This window comes from Pygocentrus nattereri, chromosome 26, assembly GCF_015220715.1.
Source record: "Pygocentrus nattereri isolate fPygNat1 chromosome 26, fPygNat1.pri, whole genome shotgun sequence".
In the NCBI taxonomy this organism is placed as follows: domain Eukaryota; kingdom Metazoa; phylum Chordata; class Actinopteri; order Characiformes; family Serrasalmidae; genus Pygocentrus; species Pygocentrus nattereri.
The window spans coordinates 9,655,603-9,678,610 of record NC_051236.1 but is presented as its reverse complement, the minus strand read 5'-3'; the positions used below and the strand labels follow the sequence as shown (position 1 = coordinate 9,678,610).

The window sequence follows — 23,008 nt, the reverse complement described above, 5'->3', positions numbered from 1 at the left end:
AAAAAATTTAAGAAACGGGGAAAAGCTTTATTTTGGAGCAACACTTTTGTGGCAAATGATCACAGAACTGCACATTTGCCCTTATAAAGGCTTAAAATGTGTCATTAACCAAAGGAAAGGTGCTCCATTAAAATCACTGGGGTTATTTAAATATTTTTTAGGGTATTTTAAGTCATTTTTCACAAAGTGATCTTATTTTTAACAACCATTAAAAATATTTCACGATTTAATGTCATGTTTGAAAACAATTTCAAGAAGCCGGAAGCTGATACTGAGTCTTAGTCACAGTAAACATCAACATCAGGCAGTGAGTAGCATTGCTTTGACACCACTAATATTATTTTAGGGGCACAGTTACTGGCTGGCACCGTGGTGCAGTGAGTAGCGCTGTTGCCTCACAGCAAGAAGGGCCTGGGTTCGAGTCCCTGGTCAGGTGACCAGGGTCCTTTCTGTGTGGAGTTTGCATGTTCTCCCAGTGTCTGAGTGGGTTTCCTCCCACAGTTCAAAGACATGCAGTCAGGCCAATTGGACATGGTAAATTGCCCCTATGTGTGAATGTGTATGTCCCTGAACACACTTAAACATGCCATTTTTCTGTTAATTTCATATAGAATTTCTATTTATTTGAGAAGTTTAAAATTTATATATGTAAATGAGCTCTGTTCTGATTGGCTGCCTTGTACTTTTACATATGACTATGTGCTAACCCCAGAGGTCATGCTTCTATGTACATGAGCATGAGTTTTCCTTTCTCCTTCTCTATTTCTAACATCATGAAATCATCACTTTCTTGTAAGTCCTTATTTTGATGAAAAAAAAAACTTTATATAAAAAAATCCCTGCTAATAAACTTGCAAATAGTAATCCAGATTTATTCCTTGCTGCCTTTTTAATATTTTAAATATTCACAATGCTAATACTGTTTAATACTGTTGCCAAAGCATCTTTAATTGAACAGGCAGCAACAGACAACCATTGCTCAGCACTAACTGACACTCCATGGAAGCAGGCAGGTCACTTCAAATCACACACTTTCACCTGACAGTAGGCACTAATACTGCACCAACGACCCCACAGCCCAGCACAGACTAGCACAAATAACATGGACACATCATTAAGTTAATAAAGCTAACATATTTACAGTATATGTCTCTCCTACTGCGAGCGCAATGGCTCCCGAGAGCCTGCACACATAGCTGTTCCGCATGGTCTCTGCATGCCTCCCACAAGCCAACTACAGTATTTCACTTTGTTTAATTACATTCCTAGAAATTGGAGCTCAAAAACAAGGAAGCAAAATTGAGGAAACCCACAGATTTGGAGACCTGGTTGAAATTTGCCAGCGTACATTGAAAATGAAGTGAAGGAAATGATCATAGCTGTTTTTGTTCTTTACTTTGCCCTGTAAACATTTTGAAAGGAGACCAACTTCCCAGAACAGATCCTTCTATTGTCCCAATATTAGTCATCCACTCCCTGACTCCTCCCTAAAAGCACTCCTAGAGCACCAGCCAGGTTCAGGTTGTCATACAACTAAGTAGAGCAGGAACACTGTCTTGTAAAATGAAAAACAGGTAGAGAAATCAAGGGACACATTGCCTAAGCTCAACAGCTCCTCAGAAATCAAGGGACACATTGCCTAAGCTCAACAGCTCCTCTGCTTTGAAAACAGAAAGTTCAGGATGTCTTCAGGTTTTAATGACATAATCAAACAAGGACGTGTAACGATTCGCAGTCAGCACTTTAGGGTAAGCCTGAGTTTCTTGGTCACATCTTTGGCTGAAATACCAAGGCATATTCCTTTTGGACAAGTACTTATGAAGTGTAATAGGTGTTAGTCTGTATAATATTTGCAGAGTGTACTGATGAAGTTAACGATTAAACAATAAAGGTATTCATCCAATCATAGTATATTTATAAAGCGGTTATTCAACAAGGAGATTTCATCATATATCGGCTTAACATCATAAATCTGGATGTGGATGTGAAGAAAGAGACTAATACACTGTAATCATGTTTTTAGATCTATCAGAAATGCTGGCTGGTGATGAAGAGGGCTTCTAGTGAGGGACCCTTTTGGCTGGAAAAATACTCAAAACAGCGATCCACCAATACTAAAAGCCCCCAAAAGGCAAGTTATTTAATCATGACCATAGAAGAGAATGCACAAACGGGATGTTTTTCATTATTTCTGCATGGTTAAATGGTTAAGATGTAAATAATGTCATTAAGAGTGAGTTGATGTGAAATGCTCCATTCTAGAGAGACTTACTGAGTGAAAATGTTGTTCACAGACGTGGTGATAGGAATCAAATGTTTGGAGCATCTACTGTCAGAAAACTAATTATTCAAAGGTACATATTGAAATGCCTATGAATAAGCTGTCTGATGCTTGAGACGTTGTTTGACAACACTTTTGTGATAAGGGTTTGGCCTAAAACAGGGGTGTTAACCACTAAATAAACATTTAACCACTAAAATAAAAAATAAAATAAAATTGTAGGTAGTTTTTTTTTAAGCTACCTAATTGCCTATTTGCTTGAACTAGACACCAGGCGTCTTTTCTTCTTAGGTAACCACTGGCCTATAAATTAATGTTGAGTGAAGGGGGTCAGAATGCATACTATGTTACAGTACATGCTGGGGACTGTAGTGCATCTGAGGGTGAAACGGGCTACTGAGAATAGAAAATTAAAATAATTTCACGGGCTGAATAGGACTGTGTGCTATTTAGGCCTGACACATGGGGCCTAACACATTACATTCATGATGGAGAGGTACATACAGGATGTAGGGAAGCAAAAACAGTTCCCAAAGGAAACTTTTGTACCACTATTTTACCATCAACATTACAAACAAAAGCTCAGAAGGCACATGTAAGTTCATTAAACGTCAAGAAAATGTCTGTTAGTAACTTTGTGACCCCGTGTTCCTATTATCACCACTGTAAAGACAATTAAGTCAGTGTGTTACTCTACAGGGCACCATTTTACAACCACTCTGAATTACTTACTTCAGGTTAATAATTAATCATAAGTGCACAGACATTTGAAACACCTCTTGAATTCCCCTCTCAGTGCACATATACTCTTTCCACTGAATGTGTGGATCCTACAGACTTTCGGTTAAAGAATTGAATATTCTCTTCAGGTGATGGGTCTGACCAATGTAAAGAATGTCAGTAGATCTCCAAGACAGCAAAAGAAGCATGCAGTGATGCTTGAGTTCAGGGAAGAGTCCTCTCTGACTTTTGCTTGTAAGTCAGGTGAGTGAACTGCTAAGATATCTATAATTATGAAAAGAAAAAGGATTCTGTAGCTCATAAATCGGAATCCATATAAGTGCAACATACACATTTGTTCTTCACAGAGGCAGAAGCTGATGAATGGTACAACGTGCTACACATATACTGCATTCAAGAAAAGAAGAAGAAACTTGATTTTGGTGAACCAGACTTGCTCTGTCATATAAGGAATGAAGCATGCGGTGTGTCTCCTTGAATTTATTATTGCTCACTTTCACATATATCATCCCTAATTGAACAAAATCTCCAAAATGGTAACTATACAGGAGATGGAAAGAAACCTTTCACTAATAACGCAGCAGTTATTTATTCCAAGTAATTTTTTGACCATTTCTATTGGTCCATCCATCGTGAAATGTTTACACAACATAAAGGCCAGCTGCCACTCTCAAATTATGTAAAAAAAAAAAACAGGAGTTTCATAACTAAAATGTATAAAATGAATAAAACACAATTTGGGTTTGTAATGTAAAAGTTTGCACAAGAAAAATAAATAAATAAAATCATCCAAAAAATAAGGGGGGGGGTGCTGGTTACTATATGTTTTTTCACTAAAGGGGCTTAAAAATATCTAAAGAATGACTTGACAATTGGTCAATTTTCACAGGAGGTTTATTCACTATGTCAAGTAGGACAATTTCCTGTGAAGTGGGCCTCATTAAAAGTTTGGTCCTGGTTATGGCCCTGCCCATCATACTTTAAGTGAGAGTTTGGCAAAAAATCTAAATATTCCTTTTTTTTCTTTTATTCCAGTGATGCCCAATCTTATCTGCAATGGGCAGGCGTGGCTGCAGCATACATGATGAATTGTAAAGACTGAGACCAACTGATTAAGCAAGAGAAAGCAGGCGTGCTCCAGCTTGTTTGGAATGAAAAGCTGCAGCCACACCTGCGCTTTGCAGATATGAGTGGACACATTTGCTTTATTTAATCAGACAAAGCATATTCGGTGTATGAAATTTGCTTCCTTTGCAGAGGAGCTATGAGGCTAAAGTAGTTAAAATGCATATTCCCCAACAGCATGTCTAAATCAAAGTCAGATATGCAGCCGAATGCTATGAAAAAGAAATAAGAACGTAAACACTGAATTTCAGTTTTGACATGTAGTCTGCATTTCATGAAGAAAAGCCAAAGACAAAGTGAAGCTTAGATTTTCTTTTCTCTATGACGGTGGAGCAGAACCAAAGACAAGAACAAGCACATGGCAGAAAGCACATGGCTACATCACAGGGCAAGAAACAGACACTGGAACAAGGAGAAACTGTGACACATTTACATTTTATTGTTTTAGTTTATTTTGTGGCTGGATTTGCTTCCCGTGTAGAGCATGCCTCATTCTATTCGGTTCTAAAAAAAAAGGTGATTGGACACTGATCATGTCTTGGCTGAAAATTATATTAACAGATTAAGGGGGAAAATTACTTTAAGGAGCTAGTAAGGTAGACTGGGCTGGTTCAGTAGTCCTGTAGCAATCTACAGAATACTTGCATACTTATGGTAATAAGATACATGCATGTTGTCTCTTGTTTCATACGCCAGTGCAGTACCATGTATTCCTGCTGCCATCTGACCGCTTCACAGCCCAGGGAGAGTGTACACTCCAAATCACGCACAAGGCCATTCACTTGTACAATGCCCAGGACCCCAGGCAGAGAATTGCATCATGGCCTCTAAAGGTACTGCGACGATATGGACGAGACTGCACCTGCTTTACCTTTGAAGCTGGCACGTAGGTACCAAGAACAAATGATTAAAAATGTCCTGTCATTAAGCTGAACATTCACAAAGTTTTGCACTATTTTATCTGTGGCTGGATGATGTATTTGTACATTTGAGCCTTTTGACATTTCCTACATATCGTTTCTGCAGAATGTGTGACACAGGAGAGGGCTTGTTCAGGTTTCTCACTGCGGAGGGAGAGGCCATCTATCACAGGGTCCATACTGCAGTACTGGCTATCATGGAATCCCATTGTAGCCGTCTGGTCAAAACGCAGAATGACTGACCACTGCACTGCAGTGCCTTTTTGCAACATTGCCTAAAGTATATGTGTTACCAGAGGTGTGAGTAAGGAATTACATTTACTCTCGTTTCTGTAATTGAGTAGTTTTCCCTGTAATGGTACTTTTTGAGTAGAATCATAGCGTAGTACTTTTACTCTTCCTTGAGTTCATTGGTAATGAAATACTTTTACTTCGCTGCTTTAAATTTTCATAACGTTGCAGAGTGAAAATAAATGATGTGTATCAGCTCAGAAACCGATAAGAACGAAACGCTTCAATTTAAAAGATTCACCAATCAAAAAACAGCAGCTGCGGCAGGAAAAACACAGATGTCCAGTTTAGTGGAGAAGGACAGAAGAGTATTTAACCAGCTCACACGAGGAACAGACCGTGTCCAAACGGTCATCTGTGTTCATTTAACATGAACTAAAGAAAACGGCGTTATTATCAGGGGCCGAACGTGAAGCCGGCTGAGATCCGCTCTCACAGCTCCACTCCAGCCTGAGGCAGCGTTAGCCGAGCTAGCTGGTCCGAGCTAAACAGGTACCGTGTTTACCGGATTCTTCCGTCTTTTAAAGTGATTCAGTTTATTACACTGGAAATCTGCTGCGTGTATTTTACTGCAGAGTTTGTCCGCAGCCTTAGTTAACAGGTGTCGCCCACAGTTTACCGTTTATACAGCCTAGTTTAGCTGCTGTTGTGGAGATAAATGGTCGCGAACGGCTGTGATACAAGAAATCTAGACTAATGCAGGACCTTCATCAAGTCTGGACAATGATTGTCACGTTGTCGTTCACTGGCCTGATCTGACCCCCCCTTCTTGAATTGACTTCACAAAAATAAGATTTATTGCAAATTTTATTTACTGTAACTTTTTTTAACCAATGCTAGAAACACCTACAGCATCTTACACTGACAGAAAATGTACAAGATCATTGTTAAGTGTGTGTGTCGTTATTTTCACAATAAAGCTTTTTCACATGACAAAATGAGGTTGTATTGAGTGGTATCGCCCCCTAGTGTCTCCTTAATAATGGTGCAGCATTAGACACTTAATGTCCATCAATATACACTCTTGTATATATATATACACACACACACACAAGAGTATGTGTATATACACACACAATATATTCTCTACTTATCAGTATTGCTTTGTAGTTGTATAATTACAGATGTTTCTCTGTCTAATTTGTGATCATTCCTTTTTTCATGCTCAGTCTACAGTCTGTAATTGTAGATCTGCATCTATATAAGCCATATCCACACCGATGAGTGCACCTATATGATAAGCAGACATGATAAAATGGAAAATGAGTGCCAGGTAAGTGTAATTAATCATATAGCCAGTAATTGAATTGTCATATGCATATTAGATGCATCTACATTGTTTTTAATAGTCACACTCAACCTTTTCTGTCAGACCTTACACCACTGCTGAGCAAGTATTATTAAAACGTATTATGAAAACACTGCCCACTCACTGTACACAATCCACTGACCACTGCAGACCTTCGTTAGTGATCAGTTGCTGGCTACAGGATGTTGTTGGCTTGTGGTTGGTGGGCTATTCTCACCAACTCAAACAAAAAATTCCCTAATACAGAGTCCAGTGGCAGTCCTATGAATGAGTCTGATATGGATAAATTACTAAGTTATATATATTATATATAATTATATAATTACATTAATAAGGTTTTAAAGTAGAACAGGTCGCTGTTGATCACCTTTTCTCACTCTCCTGAGCTGTTGTGTACTTTTAGATAATAATAAGTAGTGAAAAATACTGATATCTTATACATGAAATAAATCAGCAAAACAGTTGAAAAGCAATTTCAAATATACACAAACATTTACAAAAAAGCTTGCAATAAAGAGACATTTCCATCTTTAGGTGTAACTCATTTTGTCCAACCTTTCAAAGCTGAAAGCTGAACTCTGACATTCATTAAAGCAATAATAGGTTGAGGGCATAAGGTCATCTGTATTGTTTGCTTGTTTTAGGCAGAAATAACATGAAATATATACAATTATACACTGCCATTTCATCAATAGTCATCAGTAACAATTCTGCTGTGTCCTTTAATATACAAGCCTGAAACTGTTACTGTATTTCCACAATTGAACACTCTGCAATGAGCGCTTGGTATCTTCATTGGCACTGACCCCAGCTAAAAGCTTTCTGTAGCTGTTGACTAATCCTGTGCAGGAATTCGGAGATACTGTGGCCCAAACCTTTAGTCCATTAACTGTTTCGGTTGAGATTTAGTTTTGAGATGTCAAGTATTAACAGCCTGTTCATCTTTTGTGAAAAAGTTTACATTTTTTAACTTCAAACCTGTAATTAATATAGACTGAACGATCAGTTGTGAAAACAGAGAACATAGGTTTATTATTTTAAACTAAAAGGATCCCAAAAAAACAGAAGAATAGAGCCTAACAAACTCAAATGCCTATGCTATTAGATGAGTAATGTACTGAGATGATTCCCTCAGGTGTTTTTGTAGGTTTAAATGTCAGATTTGTGAACAAGTGCAGAAGACACCTGCGCATCTCCAGCTTATTTGAGTGTCCTCACACTGCTTAGTAAATATACTTTAAAAAGACAAAGTATAAAATCACTCGTTTCATGTTTTGCCTCATTCAACAATATGACAATTCACTCAAACAAATGTTTTTTCTTAAATTTGTTCTTAAGAAAAGGTCCTAAGAAAAAGTGTCAGATTCATGATGTGTTCATAAACCACAGAACCCTTCTCACCTTTGTGAGTGAACCTAGACTCTGTTCTTTCCTAAGAACAAAGCCCAAATAAGAAAACATCCGTGAATGTCAGAATCCTTGTGAAAACTGCGTGAGTGGGTTTTAAGAAGAAAGTTCTTAAGAATGGTTGGTAATTGAGACGCTGTTTCAGAACAAAATAATCTAATAAATCGGTCTTAGTTTAATCTAATTTTAAAATAATCTAACAAGTCGAGGGTTAATTTCCCAAATGCTTTACTGCACTAGTTCAATCCTTTAATTGAAACTTCAGACCTAAATTCTATTAGCTGATATGCTTTTAAAATTGTAATTCAAACACTTGCTTTATTTCATGTGTCGGGTAATTTACCACAGCATAACTAAAATTCAGCATGATGTAACATGTGGGAGCGATGACACACATAGTGAAGAGAGATTTATTAGGGGCAAATATAATCAGGGTCCAGACAATCCAGGGTCAAAAGAGCCAACACAGAGAGATGGAGGGACAGACATAAAAAGGAATACGGACCAAATACAAACACAGAGACTAGGAAACATACCTGGATACCAACAAAGAGGGAGTTACAGTAGTCAATACGGGACATAATGAAGGCGTGAACCTGAGATATTATAAGTTGCACTTATTTTATTGTAATGCACTCTGTATTGTAGTTTATTGTGTTGTATCTTGTTATTGTATTGCATTGAATGGCACAGAGTTCTGCGTTCAACTCTGTTTCTTTTTCTCTTGGTGTCTGCAGTGACATTTTGTTTCTAGCAGTATCTGAGCCCAGGACTGTCTTTTTCTCTAAGCTATTGGTAACTAGCAAAAAGATACTTTCTCTAGATTGACAAAGTACTTCTTGTAAGTCGCTCTGGATAAGAGCGTCTGCTAAATGCTGTAAATGTAATGTAAATGAGATAACTGAATATCATCAGCATAGCAATGGATGTTTAAGCCATGGCTATGAATGATCAGCCCAAGGGGTGAAATGTAAATAAAGAAAAGTAGGGGTCCAAGAACTGAGCCCTGTGGGACACCACATCTAACAGGAGAGGAGGACTTCTGTGGGCCTAGTGTAATAAACTGGTGTCTGTCTGTAAGATATGACCTGAACCACTGTAAGGCTGTGTCAGTGATGCAATAAAGAAAAGACAAGAACTGAGAACATCATGATTAACAGTATCAAACATTGCACTTAAGTCGAGGAGAAGGAGAATATTGAGAGAACCACCATCAGACTGGAGAAGATCATCAACAACTCACAGAAGAGCTGTCTCAGTGCTGTGGTGAGTACGGAAACCAGACTGAAATGGCTCAAAAAGGACATTATCACTGGGAAATGTCTGGAGCTGGGAAGCAACCACTTCACAGCTGAGAATGGAAGGTGTGAGATGAGCCTGTAATAAAGAAAAGTCGGGTCCAATTCAGGTTTCTTAAGTATAGGAGTAACTGCAGCAGTTTTAAGGGTAGTAGGAACAGAACCAGAAGAGAGACGTGAATATCACTGTAGCAATTGGAGTGTTCATTACAGATGAACAGGCCTGGAGTAGAGGGTGGGAGCAGGGTCAAGCTGACAGGAGGAAGCGTTAGTGATGAGTTCAGAGACAGAAGGACTCAACAGGTGTGAAACAAGTTAGCTTTGTGTTCAAAGTAGGAAAATCTGTAAAGGAGAATGACAGAAGTAGAAGAAAAGAGGCTATAGATCCGATTCATTTTCTTGTCAAAAAAATGTAGAAAAGACTGACATTGCTCAGCTGAATGGGGACACGCTGTTTGTTAACAGTTTGAAAGAGAGTTTTTGGCCTAGACTTAGCATTATTTATGATGGAGGAGTAGTAGTTGGAACAGGCAGTATTAAGGGCATCCCTATATTTGTGGGTGTGTTGACTAAAGTAGAGGGTGGACAGTAAGGCCAGTTTCTTTATAAAGGCACTCAAGACACCGACCAATGGCCTTCAGTACCCTTAGTTCAGGGGTGAACCAAGGACAGGAGTGAGTGGCAGGGAGAAGTCTATTCTTAAAAGGGGCAAAATCATTAAGCAATCCAGAGATAGTGTCATAAAGAGAAACCATGCTCTCAGGGGATGATAGGTTATGTAGGTCAGACAGGGCTGAAGACTGAAGAGAAGTAGCAAAGATTGAGATGGACACACCTAATATCACGATACAGAGATTTTCTCGGAGGGGGGAGGAGTAGAAATATGAAAAATACATTCAATGAGCTTATGGTCAGAGAACAGAAACTGAACCAGAGACAGAGATCATTCAAACCAGTAGAACACAGCAAATCAAGAGCATGACCATGAGTGTGAGTTGGAAAATCAACATGCTGCATCAAGTTAAATCACTCTACAACTGAAATGAACTCAGATGTAAAAGAGCATTCAGTATCAACTTGGAAATTGAAGTCACCAAGCACATTTGTGAGGAGTTAATTGTGAGGAGTTAATTGAGTTCAGACAAGAAGTTTGCAGCAGGTCTGGGAGGGCGATAAACTAACAGGAACAGTAGAGGTGAGGAGGAAACAACCTTCAAAAGCAATATATTCAAAGGTTGTAGTACTGAATAGGGAAAGTTCTTTGACCATTAAACAGTGTGGATTTTTACATCTTTACTAGCATACTTTTGAGCATTAATGTTTGTAGTAGCAAACTTTTAAGCATTAATATCAGAAGGCATTAACTCGCGCTTAGCATTAAAGAGTTATGACATTCACATGGCAGGGCAGGCTACGACAGGCAGTATGTGACAAACATGCAGAGATGTACGCAACAGGAAACTGGCCAAGGCCACAAACCGAAGTAGGTGTGCGCTTAACCGTTAAAACGTGAGGTTTTGTTAGAACATGAGGTTTTTGCATCCATATATGGTAAACTATATGTCCATTGCACCCACTAAACAGGAACATGTACACATTTAGGTTTAGCTTATACGCACACACACATTCAGCTTCAGGGTATAAAAGGAGTCAGAACACATTGGGAGGTCAGAGCTTACTTGGGAGATACATGATGCATGTTCTCTGTTTGTAACCTCTCCAGAATTCTGTAATAAAACTTTTGTTTCACTTCAGTCTGATCTACTTGTCCCAATTTCTTTTGCATCAACGAACACGCAGGACTGGTTTCGTCCACAACAGGAATGATGAACCACAGCCAGACCACCTCCTCACCCTTTCAGTCAGGGTTTTGATAGATAACTGGGGGTGTCAGCATGTTTAAATGTAAGTAGTCACCAGGTTGTTGCCAGGTTTCCAAAGGAAAAAAAAAAAAAAATTTTTCTGGGTGATGAGGTCATTGATTAACGAGGCTTTATTGGTTATGGATCGAATGGATAAAATGAGTGAGGTTAAAGCAGCGACGGCTGGGAAGAGAAGGTTCAACCAGTTTTGAAAGTGGACAAAGATGGCCATGATTTACTCCACAGATGGCTTTAGTGTCTCACTGGTGAGTATATACTATATGTGTCCATATAGTCAGGCTCTGTGCATCAGAGCCATAACTAAATGGGGGTCCTCTTCTTGAACGGTGGATGTAACATAGACATCGAGCAAGTCCAAGGGTCCGGCAGAGATTATATGACGCAGAATCCAAACGCGCATGACAGTCAAGGTGGAAGAGGAAGAGGGCTCATGCAGGTAAGAAGCAGGTGTGTCATAGGCATTATCACAAAGAAGGATTCAGCTTGCGAGTAGAAAACAGAGAGAGAATAGAAAGGGTCCATCGATACTGGAGAGTAACTGCCAAAAGTCCTGCAAATAGGAAAGAAATACAACCACAAGAAAAACAAAACACCGGCCAGCAGCAGCCAAACACGCACAGCATTCAATACAAACAAAGACCAGCGAGAGACTTGGGAAAACACAGGGCTAAAATACAGCGACAGGTAACGAGACACAGATGGTTAACAAGAGGGTAACAGGTGAAAACAATCAAGGGCAGGGTCTGGAAACAAGGGGGCAGGACCGGGAAAGAAGCAAAACAAAAACACATGGACCAGACCAAAACAAAAGCACATGGACAGGACTGGGAGGAGCCAATCATGACACATAACCCATATTCATATCAATCATAATTTCTGTGATGCAGTATCCCCCCAAAACTGAAAAAAGAGAAAACCACACACTGAAAAAGTAAAATGGACTGTAAAATTTAATAAGAAAAATGTTTGTCAGGATTACAGGGACATGAAAAAGGAAACATAAATAAAAGAACTGATAATTACAGAGAAAATTATCTCAACAGATTAACACACACATACGCACATAATTTCACACGAGTTATGCATTGTCCAACCTTTCTGTTATCATTACAAGCTTGTCACTGTAACAATAGAAGAACCCTTTTTGGTGCTATACAGAACACTTTTCAAAAAGGTTCTACACATCTATCTTCTGCACATTCTCCATCAATCTGAAGAACCCTTTCACATGCAAAGAACCTTTTAATCATGCAAAGGACTTTGCGTCAAGAGATCATCTACATCCCATCAAATGCCTGTAGGATTTTCTCCATCCTCAGAATTGAAACTCCAACCAGCCGGAGGCCCCACCAAGGAGCCTGCTTATGAGTTCGCACAGGTTTAAAGCCCATCTTATAGTAAAGAGCCACAGCTGCTGACTGTTTAGAAGTAGTCTGAAGCACAATCTTCGAGAACCCTCGCTCTTTACAAAAGTTTATGACCGTCTGACCGAGTCGCCAGCCGAGGCCAGTGCGGCGAGATGTGGACGATACACTCATTCGGAAAAGTTCTCCATACTTTTGCCCGCTGTCTGGAAGTTCTTTGCCCTCCACAGCCACTATACCTATGATCTGAGGTCGGCTGTTGATTTTAGCCTCAGCGACCCAGAAGCAGTTATCTGGCCTGCTGAGGTAGAAGCCTGCAATGTCCCGCATGTCTGTGTTCAGCTTTAATCGGACATAACCAGCATAGTACTCATAGCAGCAGTAGTACAGCAGACCTATCCACAAACCTCCAGCCAGAAGGGCCAGGACAACTGATCCTCCACCCAGTAGGGGTGCTGGAGCCTGTCCCAGCTTATACAGAGAACACACTTCTGCAAATTTTACAGCACGTTGTGGCGTATTTTATACTTAATGTTATATTGGGCAGTAAATACAAAATAAAACTAACAATTAAGTTCCACAAAACCAGAAATTGTGCACTAAGATTTGTAGATGTGTTGACTTATTTTCACTTAGAAACCAGTAAAACAGTAGAGCAGCGCTGTTGAAACTTACTGTACAGTTATGATGTGAACATTATGAACATGTATGCGTGACTTGGAGGATATGACAAAGTCACACAGTTGGCCTAAGAAGCATAAGGTCTGATTTCCATATTAAAGAAACCACCTAAGCCCGTTTGACTGCATGATCTCAACATGCTGAACATGATCAACAGGGCCTCCGTATGGGAGGGGAAGTTGGAACGATTTTAAGGACCTGTAACTGAAAACATTATTATTAAACAAAAAATGACTGGAGCATTAGGTAATTTTTTTCAAGAATAAGTTATAGCTTATCATCATTAATATAATATTTCATTCATAATTCATTTATAACACTAATGGTTTCTTTTACTTTTCTTGTTTTATTTAACGTAAAGAGAATTTTTCATTCAGTAATTTCACCATTAAAATGATACTGAAACTGTAAAAGATGGTCTTTAGCACATTTCTTATAGAGGGAATCAGTCTAGCATCTCCACCATAACCCTCTGACAACAGTCCAGCGTGTTTGAGTATTAAACTTACTTTTTTACGCTTTGCTGTCTTCCTCGTGATCAGCGTGGTCAGTCTTCTCCAGCAGCTCTGGCGCGTCCTTGTTAAAGTTGAAGTACCACCAAGTCACCAGCGGAACTTCAGCAGCTCATAGTGCAAAAGGTGCCAAAGAACCAAAACGCAGCTTTTACACCAGACTGCTTTCCTCCCTTTGTTTCAGTGATAAACCACCTGTAAACCTATAAACTCCCTCCATCTCAGTTAGTAAATGTAACCCACACCAAAGCGCTTCGTCCGTTCACTCTCATCAGTCTCAGAACTGACCTGTGTGTTCAGAACCTGCAGAGCTGCAGCTTCTCTCGCTTCTCTGTTCCCCTCCAGCTCAGCTCGTCTGCGCTCATACCCGATACCGCCGCCTACAGGCCAAACCCAGCAGCGTTCTATACACAATTACCAGAACGTCAAAGTGAAATAAATGATCCAGCACAAGCTCCTCCGAAACACAGCACAGAAAAGTGCTGTCAAATTTTAGGGTCGTTCTCCGTTTGCAGTGGGAATTCATATAATGATAGAAAGAGTAAACATGAAAAAGTTAAAACCATCCATCCATCCATCCATCATCTTCCGCTTCTCCGTGGTTCGGGTCGCGGGGGCAGCATCCTGAGCAATGAAGCCCAGACCTCCCTTTCCCCAGCCACTTCCACTAGCTCCCTGGGAGGGATTCCGAGGCGCTCCCAGGCCAGCTGGGCGATATAGTCACGCCAGCGTGTCCTGGGTCTTCCCCGGGGTCTCCTCCCCGGTGGACTTGCCTGTGACACCTCCCAAGGGAGGCGTCCAGGAGGCATCCTAACAAGATGCCCAAACCACCTCAACTGGCTCCTCTCGACGTGAAGAAGCAGCGGCTCTACTCCGAGTCCCTCTCGGATGACCGAACTTCTCACCCTATCTCTAAGGGAGAGTCCAGCCACCCTGCGGAGGAAACTCATTTCAGCCGCTTGTATTCGCGATCTCGTTCTTTCGGTCATTACCCAAAGCTCATGACCATAGGTGAAGGTGGGAACATAGATCGACCAGTAAATCGAGAGCCTTGCCTTATGGCTCAGCTCTTTCTTTACCACAACAGACCGGTAAAGAGCCCGCATCACTGCTGACCCAGCACCAATCCGCCTGTCAATCTCCCGCTCCCTTGTACCATCACTCGTGAACAAGACCCCGAGATACTTAAACTCCTCCACTTGAGGAAAGAGCTCATCCCTGACCCAGAGAGGGCTCTCCACCCTTTCCCGCGTGAGAACCATGGCCTCGGATTTGGAGGTACTGATCCTCATCCCGGCCGCTTCACACTCGGCTGCAAACCGATCCAGTGAAAGCTGAAGTTCACGGCCTGATGTCCCCAATAGGACCACATCATCTGCGAACAGCAGCGATGTGACCCTGAGGTCACCAAACCGGACACCCTCCATCCCCTGACTGCGCCTAGAAATTCTATCCATAAAAATTATGAATAGAATCGGTGACAAAGGGCAGCCCTGACGGAGTCCAACTCTCACTGGGAAAAAGTCTGACTTACTGCCGGTCATGCGAACCAAGCTCCTGCTTTGTTTGTACAGGGCCTGAATGGCTCGTAGCAAAGAGCCATGTACCCCGTACTCCCGAAGCACCTCCCACAGAATACCCCGGAGGAACACAGTCGAATGCCTTCTCCAAATCCACAAAGCACATGTGGACTGGTTGGGCAAACTCCCATGAACCCTCGAGAATCCTGGAGAGGGTAAAGAGTTGGTCCAGTGTTCCACGACCAGGGCGGAACCCGCACTGCTCCTCCTGAATCCGAGGTTCGACTATAAGCCGGACTCTCTTCTCCAGTACCCTTGCATAGACCTTACCAGGGAGGCTGAGGAGTGTGATTCCCCTGTAGTTGGAACACACCCTCCGGTCCCCCTTTTTAAAAAGAGGCACCACCACCCCAGTCTGCCAATCAAGTGGCACCACCCCCGATGTCCACGCAATGTTGAAAAGGCGTGTCAGCCAAGACAGCCCCACAACATCCAGAGCCTTGAGGAACTCGGGACGGATCTCATCCACCCCTGCAGCCCTGCCGCCAAGGAGCTTTTTAACTACCTTAGCGACTTCGGCCTCAGTAATGGACAAGCCTATTCCCGTGTCCCCAGACTCTGCCTCCTCACTGGAGAACGTGTCGGTGGGATTGAGAAGGTCCTCAAAGTATTCCTTCCACCGCCCAATGACGTCTTCAGTCGAAGTCAGCAGCACACCATCTCCACTATATACAGTGCTAGTGGCACACTGCTTTCCCCTTCTGAGTCGCCTGACGGTTTGCCAGAATCTTTTCGGAGCCGACTTAAAGTCACTTTCCAAGGCCTCACCGAACTCTTCCCACACCCGGGTTTTTGCCTTGGCAACGACTGAAGCCGCAGATCGCTTGGCCTGTCGATACCTGCCAGCTGCCTCTGGTGTCCTACAGGCCAACCATGTCCGGTAGGACTCCTTCAGCTTGACGGCATCTCTCACCTGGGGTGTCCACCACCGGGTTCGAGGATTACCGCCCCGACAGGCACCAACTACCTTGCGACCACAGCTACAGTCAGCCGCTTCAACAATGGAGGAGCGGAACATGGCCCATTCTGAGTCAATGTCCCCCACCTCCCCCGATATCTGGTCAAAGTTCTGACGGAGGTGTGAGTTGAAGATCAATCTGACAGGTTCTTCTGCCAGACGTTCCCAGCAAACCCTCACTGTACGTTTGGGTTTGCCTGGTCTGACTGGCATCTTCCCCCACCACCTGATCCAACTCACTACCAGGTGGTGATCAGTTGACAGCTCAGCTCCTCTCTTTACCCGAGTGTCCAATACACATGGCCGCAAGTCCGCTGACACGACTACAAAGTCAATCATTGAACTGCGGCCTAGGGTGTCCTGGTGCCATGTGCACTTATGGACATCCTTGGGTTCAAACATGGTGTTCGTGATGGACAAACTGTGGTTTGCACAGAAGTCCAAAAACTGAACACCACTCGGGTTCAGATCAGAGAGGCCATTCCTCCCAATCACACCCCTCCAGGTCTTACTGTCATTGCCCACGTGAGCGTTGAAGTCCCCCAGTAGGACAATCGAGTCTCCAGGAGGAGCACTTTCAAGCACCCCTTCCAAGGACTCTATGAAGGCTGGGTATTCTGAACTGCTGTTCGGTGCATAAGCACAGACAACAGTCAGGACCCGTTCCCCAACCCGAAGGCGTAGGGAAGCTACCCTCTCGTCCACCGGGGAAAACCCCAACATACAGGCGCCGAGTCGAGGGGCTATGAGAAAGCCCACACCTGCCCGCCGCCTCTCACCATGGGCAACTCCAGAAAAGAAAAAAGTCCAGCCCCTCTCAAGGAGATTGGACCCAGAGCCCAAGCTGTGTGTTGAGGTGAGCCCGACTATATCTAGCCGGTATCTCTCGACCTCGCGCACCAACTCAGGCTCCTTCCCCGCCAGTGAGGTAACGTTCCAAGTTCCAAAAGCCAGTTTCAGCAACCGAGGATCAGAACGCCAAGGCCCACACCTTCGGACACTGCCCGATCCACAATGCACCGCACCCCTACTACTGCCCCTCCCATCGGTGGTGGGTCGATGGGAGGGGGGACTCATGTAGCTCCTTCGGGCTGGGCCCGGCCGGGCACCATGAGTGAATGCCCGGCCACCAGACGCTCGCTGGCGAGCCCCTCCCCCAGGCCTGGCTCCAGGGTGGGGCCCCGGTAACCCTGATCCGGGCAGGGTACACGAGTCCTGCTTTGTTGTCCTCATAGGGGTGGTTATGGATCACACTTTGTCTGGCCTGTCACCTAGGACCAGTTTGCCATGGGAGACCCTACCAGGAGCTTTTGCTCCAGACAACATAGCTCCTAGGGTCCTTCAAGCACACAAACCTCTCCACCACGATAAGGTGGTGATCCATGGAGAGGAAAGTTAAAACCTTTTAAAAAATATTGTTTTATGTTAAAATGTTTTTTTTTTTTCCTATATGTTGACTTTTGTTTTTGTCTTCTATCACCATATTGAATTTTTTTTATTTGCTATCCAGGAAAAACAGTGAACCTCCACTTGTCATCCTAATTTTTATATACAATGTTGATAATCGCAAAATAGTGGTAACTCAGAAAATGGAATATTTGTGTATATTTGGGCACTGTGTTCCCTGCATGAACCTACATTTAAAAAGACATTTTATACAAAAAACCTTCTCTCAAAACTATCGTAGTATGAAGTCTCTGGTATTAGGCAGCATATTCATTATCACTTCATATAACACTTTCCTGTGATGTAGCTTTTAGAGTCCTATCACCACCACATTTCACACCAAACCACTCTGAATGACTTCGGAAAAGTCCTAAAGCATCAGTTACAAAGCTCTGCCAAATAATCTGTGGAATTCCCCTTTAAGATGCATCATATGATCATTTACTAACACTCATTTGACAATAATTACTTATTAGTGTCTTCAGAGCATCATGAGTCTTTGTCTAGATGCCTAGGCAATGGTCTGTTTTTTTTGTTACTTGGTCTGTTTACTGTCCAATATTAAAGAATAACTTCACCTTTCATGTCTCTGCCTACTGTTCTTTTTGGAAAACTACCACAAAAGAAGATTTGTGCATATGATGTAATGAAGCTCTACGTGCCCCACTGGTGCATAAATTGCTAACTAAGGCAGAAGGAACTGTAGGACCAATGATCTCATTTATTTCTCCTGCCTCCAATAATCCTCATCACACATTTTCTCTCTCTCTCACTCTGTCTCTGTCTCTCTCTCACTTTCTCTCAGGTGATACTGGTGGGTAAACTGTAGATGTGCTGCTGATGTCCTCATGTGCATGTACCGCCCTTGGCCAAAGCTCTCCATCTCCTCAATGGTCAACGTCGACTTCTCTTTGATCTGCTCATAGCTCTTATGGTAGTAGATGCAAGCGGTTAAAGCTGGAATATGAATATAAAACTATCATTATACTCATAAAGGACTTGGCCTTTCCTCAGTGCCACCTGAAGTCACCAGTTTAAGATGTTTCTCAAATATTTCACAACAGTCCTGCTCCTGTCTCAGTGTTTGTGATGCTTCAGAAATGCCTCATCATCAGCCTCAGTTTGTACACGTCTTCATCATGACTACCGAATCTGCACAGCTACTTTGCTCTGCAAACTGATGGCCGGTTTTAGTAATTGGTACAGTGTTCCCCTCTAAACTAAGCAGTTTGTTTTGCAAGTAGATGGAAGGTTTAGATTACCTGGAGGTGGTGCTCCTCTGCCCATGGGTGGACAATGTCCAACCCCTGCCTGGAGGATTCTGCGTGGGGGGGGGGTGCTGTTTTGGCTGTTGCTACAGCTGGTGTGTCTCTACCCTGAGGTCTTATTACCTGAGAGAGACTGCCAAAAAATAAATAAACAGAAAAATCTATGCAGGGGTACAGGAGGAGAGAATCCAACTGATAGTTGAATCTCAGCTACAAGAGGAACAATGCGGGTTTCGCTCAGGTTGTGGAACACTGGACCAGCCTTTTATCCTCACCAGGATCCTGGAGGGTGCGTGGGAGTTCGCCCAGCCAGTCTACATGTATTTTGTGGGTTTGGAGAAGGCATTCAATCGTGTCCCTCGGGGGATCCTGTGGGGAGTGCTCCGGGAGAACGGGGTTGGGGCTCATTGTTACAGGCCAATCAGTCCCTGTACAAACGGAGCAGGAGCTTGGTTCATATAGCCAGCAGTAAGTCGGATTGGTTTCCAGTCAGGGTTGGACTCCGCCAGGGCTGTTCATTGTCACCAATTCTGTTCATAAATTTTATGGACAGAATTTCTCAGAACAGCCAAGTGGCAGAGGGTGTCCAGTATGGCGGCCTCAGGATTTCACGTCTGCTTTTTGCGGATGATGTGGTCCTGTTGGCGTCATCAGGCCAGGACCTCCAGCTCTCTCTGGACCAGTTTGCAGCCGAGTGTGAAGCGGCTGGGATGAAAATCAGCACCTCTAAATCTGAGACCATGGTCCTCAGTGAGAAAAAGGTGGAATGCTCTGTCCAGGTCGGGAGTGAATCCTTGCCCCAAGTGGCGGAGTTTAAATATCTTGGAATTTTGTTCACGAGTGAGGAAGAATGGAGCAAGAGGTTGACAGGCGGATTGGTGCGGCGTCTGCAGTAATGCGCATCCTATACCGGTCCCAGTGAAGAGAGAGCTGAGCCAGAAGGCGAAGCTGTCAATTTACTGGTCAATCTACGTTCCGACTCTCACATATGGTCACGAGCTTTGGGTAGTGACTGAAAGAACGAGATCGCAGATACAAGCGGCCAAAATGAGCTTTCTCCGCAGGGTCGCCGGGCTCTCGGGTGAGAAGAGGGTGAGAAGATCAGCGATTCGGGAGAGGCTCGGAGTAGAGCTGCTGCTCCTCCATGTTGAGAGAAGCCAGTTGAAGTGGTTCGGGCATCTGGTAAGGATGGCCTCTGGACGCCTCCCTAGGGAGGTGTTCCAGACATGTCTGACGGGGAGGAGACCCCCCCGGGGAAAACCCAGGACACGTTGGAGGGATTATATCTCTCGACTGTCTTGGGAACGCCTTAGTATCCTTCCGGAAGAGCTGGAGGAGGTGGCGGGGGAGAGGGAGGCCTGGGCCTCTTTGCTAAGGCTGCTGTCCCCGTGACCCGGACTCGGATAAGCAGTTGAGGATGGATGGATCAATCAGAGCAGTAATTGAAAGAAAATTATGTTAGTGTTTTCCAGTCTGTATGAAGGTGTACCTTCATTTAAACCATCCATATGCAACAGTGATGATATCTATAAACATTTGTTCAAACAACAAACACTTGATAAAACAAATTTAAACCTATACCTGTACAGAAATACCATCTGCATTATTGGTATTCTGAAACATGACAAGCGGATTCAGACACTTGCACATATGAAACAAAGAAGAGGCTTTACTGAGAGAATCACTGTGCAAAGTCGTTGTCAAAAAAAGGGCAGGGTTCAGTTCCAAAAGGCATAGAAAATACAAATGAACATACATCAGACAGTGCATCAAGTCCAAAAAGGGAACGGCAATGGCGTGGTCAAAGATACAGGCAAAGGGTCAAAAATCAGTGGTCAGAAGTAATGGCAAACAAATCCTGAGGGCAGAGCAAAAGGCAAAGTCGAAAAAAAATCAATAGATTGCAAAACAGATACAATACCTCACAACTATTTCCTGCTAAAGCCTGGGCTTATAAACTAAACTAACTATGTCATATAACAAGTAACACAGGTGCCTCACATCAGTAATTCCAGAGATCTAGAGTGCTGACAAGAGCGCTGAGTCAGGTGAAGAGTCATCTTTCAGAGGATCTTGGGAGGATCTTGGGAGATCCTTGGGAGGATCTTGGGAGATTGATTCCGTCTTAGTGTTGTCGCTTACAGGAAGCCCGGAAGTCACATTATCTCCCAGAGGAGTCTGAGATCCAACGTGGAACTTGGTGGATACGTGACAGTGAAGTATTTGTCTTAAAGCCCCAGGGAGCCTAAATATATTTATTCTTTCTAAGTAGCGTAATCATTCTTTTGTGGGGACACAATATACATGTGGTCAAGTCAAGCAGTCTTCATTGTCATTCCTCAATATAACCTGTATAAATTGGAATGAAATGTGGTTCTTCAGGGTTTTCCAGACCCCATGGGGTAACATACAGACATACATGACAGTGTGAAACCAAAGAATTCCTTGCTTGTGAAGAATAATGTCTGGAGGCCATAATGCCTACTACTGTAGTTTCAAAACTAACAATTAAACTACCTTTCTTATGATTGAATTACCACAAAAGCCACATAGTTTCATAAGAAGTGCTTGTATGGGCAATTTTATTTGCCTTAGATTAAGGAGTTCATCTTTGGAACAACAGGTTTCAATGCACCCCCCCCTTTACACTGAGATGTAAACAAACAGTGGTTTGGCATGAAGGTCTTCACTGTAGAGGAACATAATCTGATTTATTTACAGCGGTGGTGATAGAAACCAGGGATATGCAAATACAGCCATTTTATTTACCGTGCAAAACCACAAAGAGTGAACCTACATGTGTCTTCTGAGATTTTAAATCTAGTGTTGAAGGGGGGCTACTGTGTCTCACAACACCCTGTAAGTACATGTCTACCGTGAACATTTTGGGGCAAAATTATTATAAAACAATATTTCAGGCTTCTGGCAGCCTACTTATAATTATTAAGTGTAATAAACGTGCTGTGAAGGAGCTTTCAGGGGCATTTAACTCATCAGACGTCTGGTTCCTATCACCACCACTGCAAACAATTCTGACTCAGTAAGTTTCTCTACAGTGGAGCATTTCACACCAAACGACTCTCAATGACTTTGTTTACATCTAAACCATTACATTGTGCAGAATATTTGAAAAACTGGTAGAATTCACTCTTAAAACATGCTTGCGCAATTCCAGTTCTGTGAAGGACAATCCGAGTTTTTCAGTGGTAAAATGTACAGAAATGTCCTAATTTTAAAGACTTTAAACCTAAAGTCTATCATGTAACATACTGGTATCCAGTGTAGGGATTTAAGGATAGGAGTGATGTGCTCCCTTCTTTTACTCCTAGTGAGAACTCTGGCAGCTGCGTTTTGAATCAGCTGAAGCTGTTTGATTGTCTTTTTTGGGAGTCCAGTTAGGAGCCCATTACAGTAATCAATCCTACTAGAAACAAAGGCGTGGATGAGTTTCTCCAGGTCTGCTTTAGCCAGAAAATCTCTGATTTTGTTGACGTTTTTGAGGTGATAGAAAGCTGATTTGGTGACAGCTTTGACATGACTGTTAAAAGTGAGATCAGAGTCCATTTGTACACCAAGGTTCCGTACCAGTTCTTTAGATTTTAGGCCTCTCGAATCTAGATGGGCAGCTAGTCTGTGTCTTTCATTGCTATTCCCAAATAAAATAATCTGTTTTATCTTTATTCAACTGCAGAAAGTTGTGTTTCATCCATTTGTTTATGTGCTCAAGGCATTTGCACAGTGAGTTTAGGGGACCATAGTCTGGGCAGAGAGCCATGTAGATCTGAGTGTCATCTGCATAGCTGTGGTAAGATATCCCATAAGTATGCATGATTTCACCTAGAGGAATCATATAGAAATTAAATAAGAGTGGCCCAAGAATTGGACCCTGGGGTACACCACAGGTCACTGGCACAGTCTCAGAAACATTACCTTCCATTTCCACA

General features: G+C 42.7%; 2 protein-coding genes across 2 annotated transcripts; one reads left to right on the top strand and one right to left on the bottom strand.

Annotated features, from left to right (window-relative positions):
* The first annotated feature begins 1,509 nt into the window (after positions 1–1,509).
* Positions 1,510–6,273, top strand: LOC108431807 (docking protein 5). The gene is made up of 7 exons (XM_017705176.2): positions 1,510–1,748; positions 2,024–2,131; positions 3,151–3,265; positions 3,370–3,486; positions 4,844–5,033; positions 5,174–5,301; positions 5,783–6,273. Exons 1-7 carry the CDS (start codon positions 1,683–1,685, stop codon positions 5,821–5,823), a joined length of 765 nt encoding a protein of 254 aa, XP_017560665.1. The 5' UTR covers positions 1,510–1,682; the 3' UTR covers positions 5,824–6,273.
* A 6,257-nt stretch (positions 6,274–12,530) lies between these two features.
* Positions 12,531–19,083, bottom strand: LOC119262490 (probable N-acetyltransferase CML1). Its single transcript, XM_037534754.1, has 4 exons — positions 19,059–19,083; positions 18,592–18,753; positions 14,101–14,192; positions 12,531–13,090 (listed from the first exon to the last, which is right to left on the bottom strand). Exons 1-4 carry the CDS (start codon positions 19,081–19,083, stop codon positions 12,533–12,535), a joined length of 837 nt encoding a protein of 278 aa, XP_037390651.1. The 3' UTR covers positions 12,531–12,532.
* Between the last annotated feature and the right edge of the window lie 3,925 nt (positions 19,084–23,008).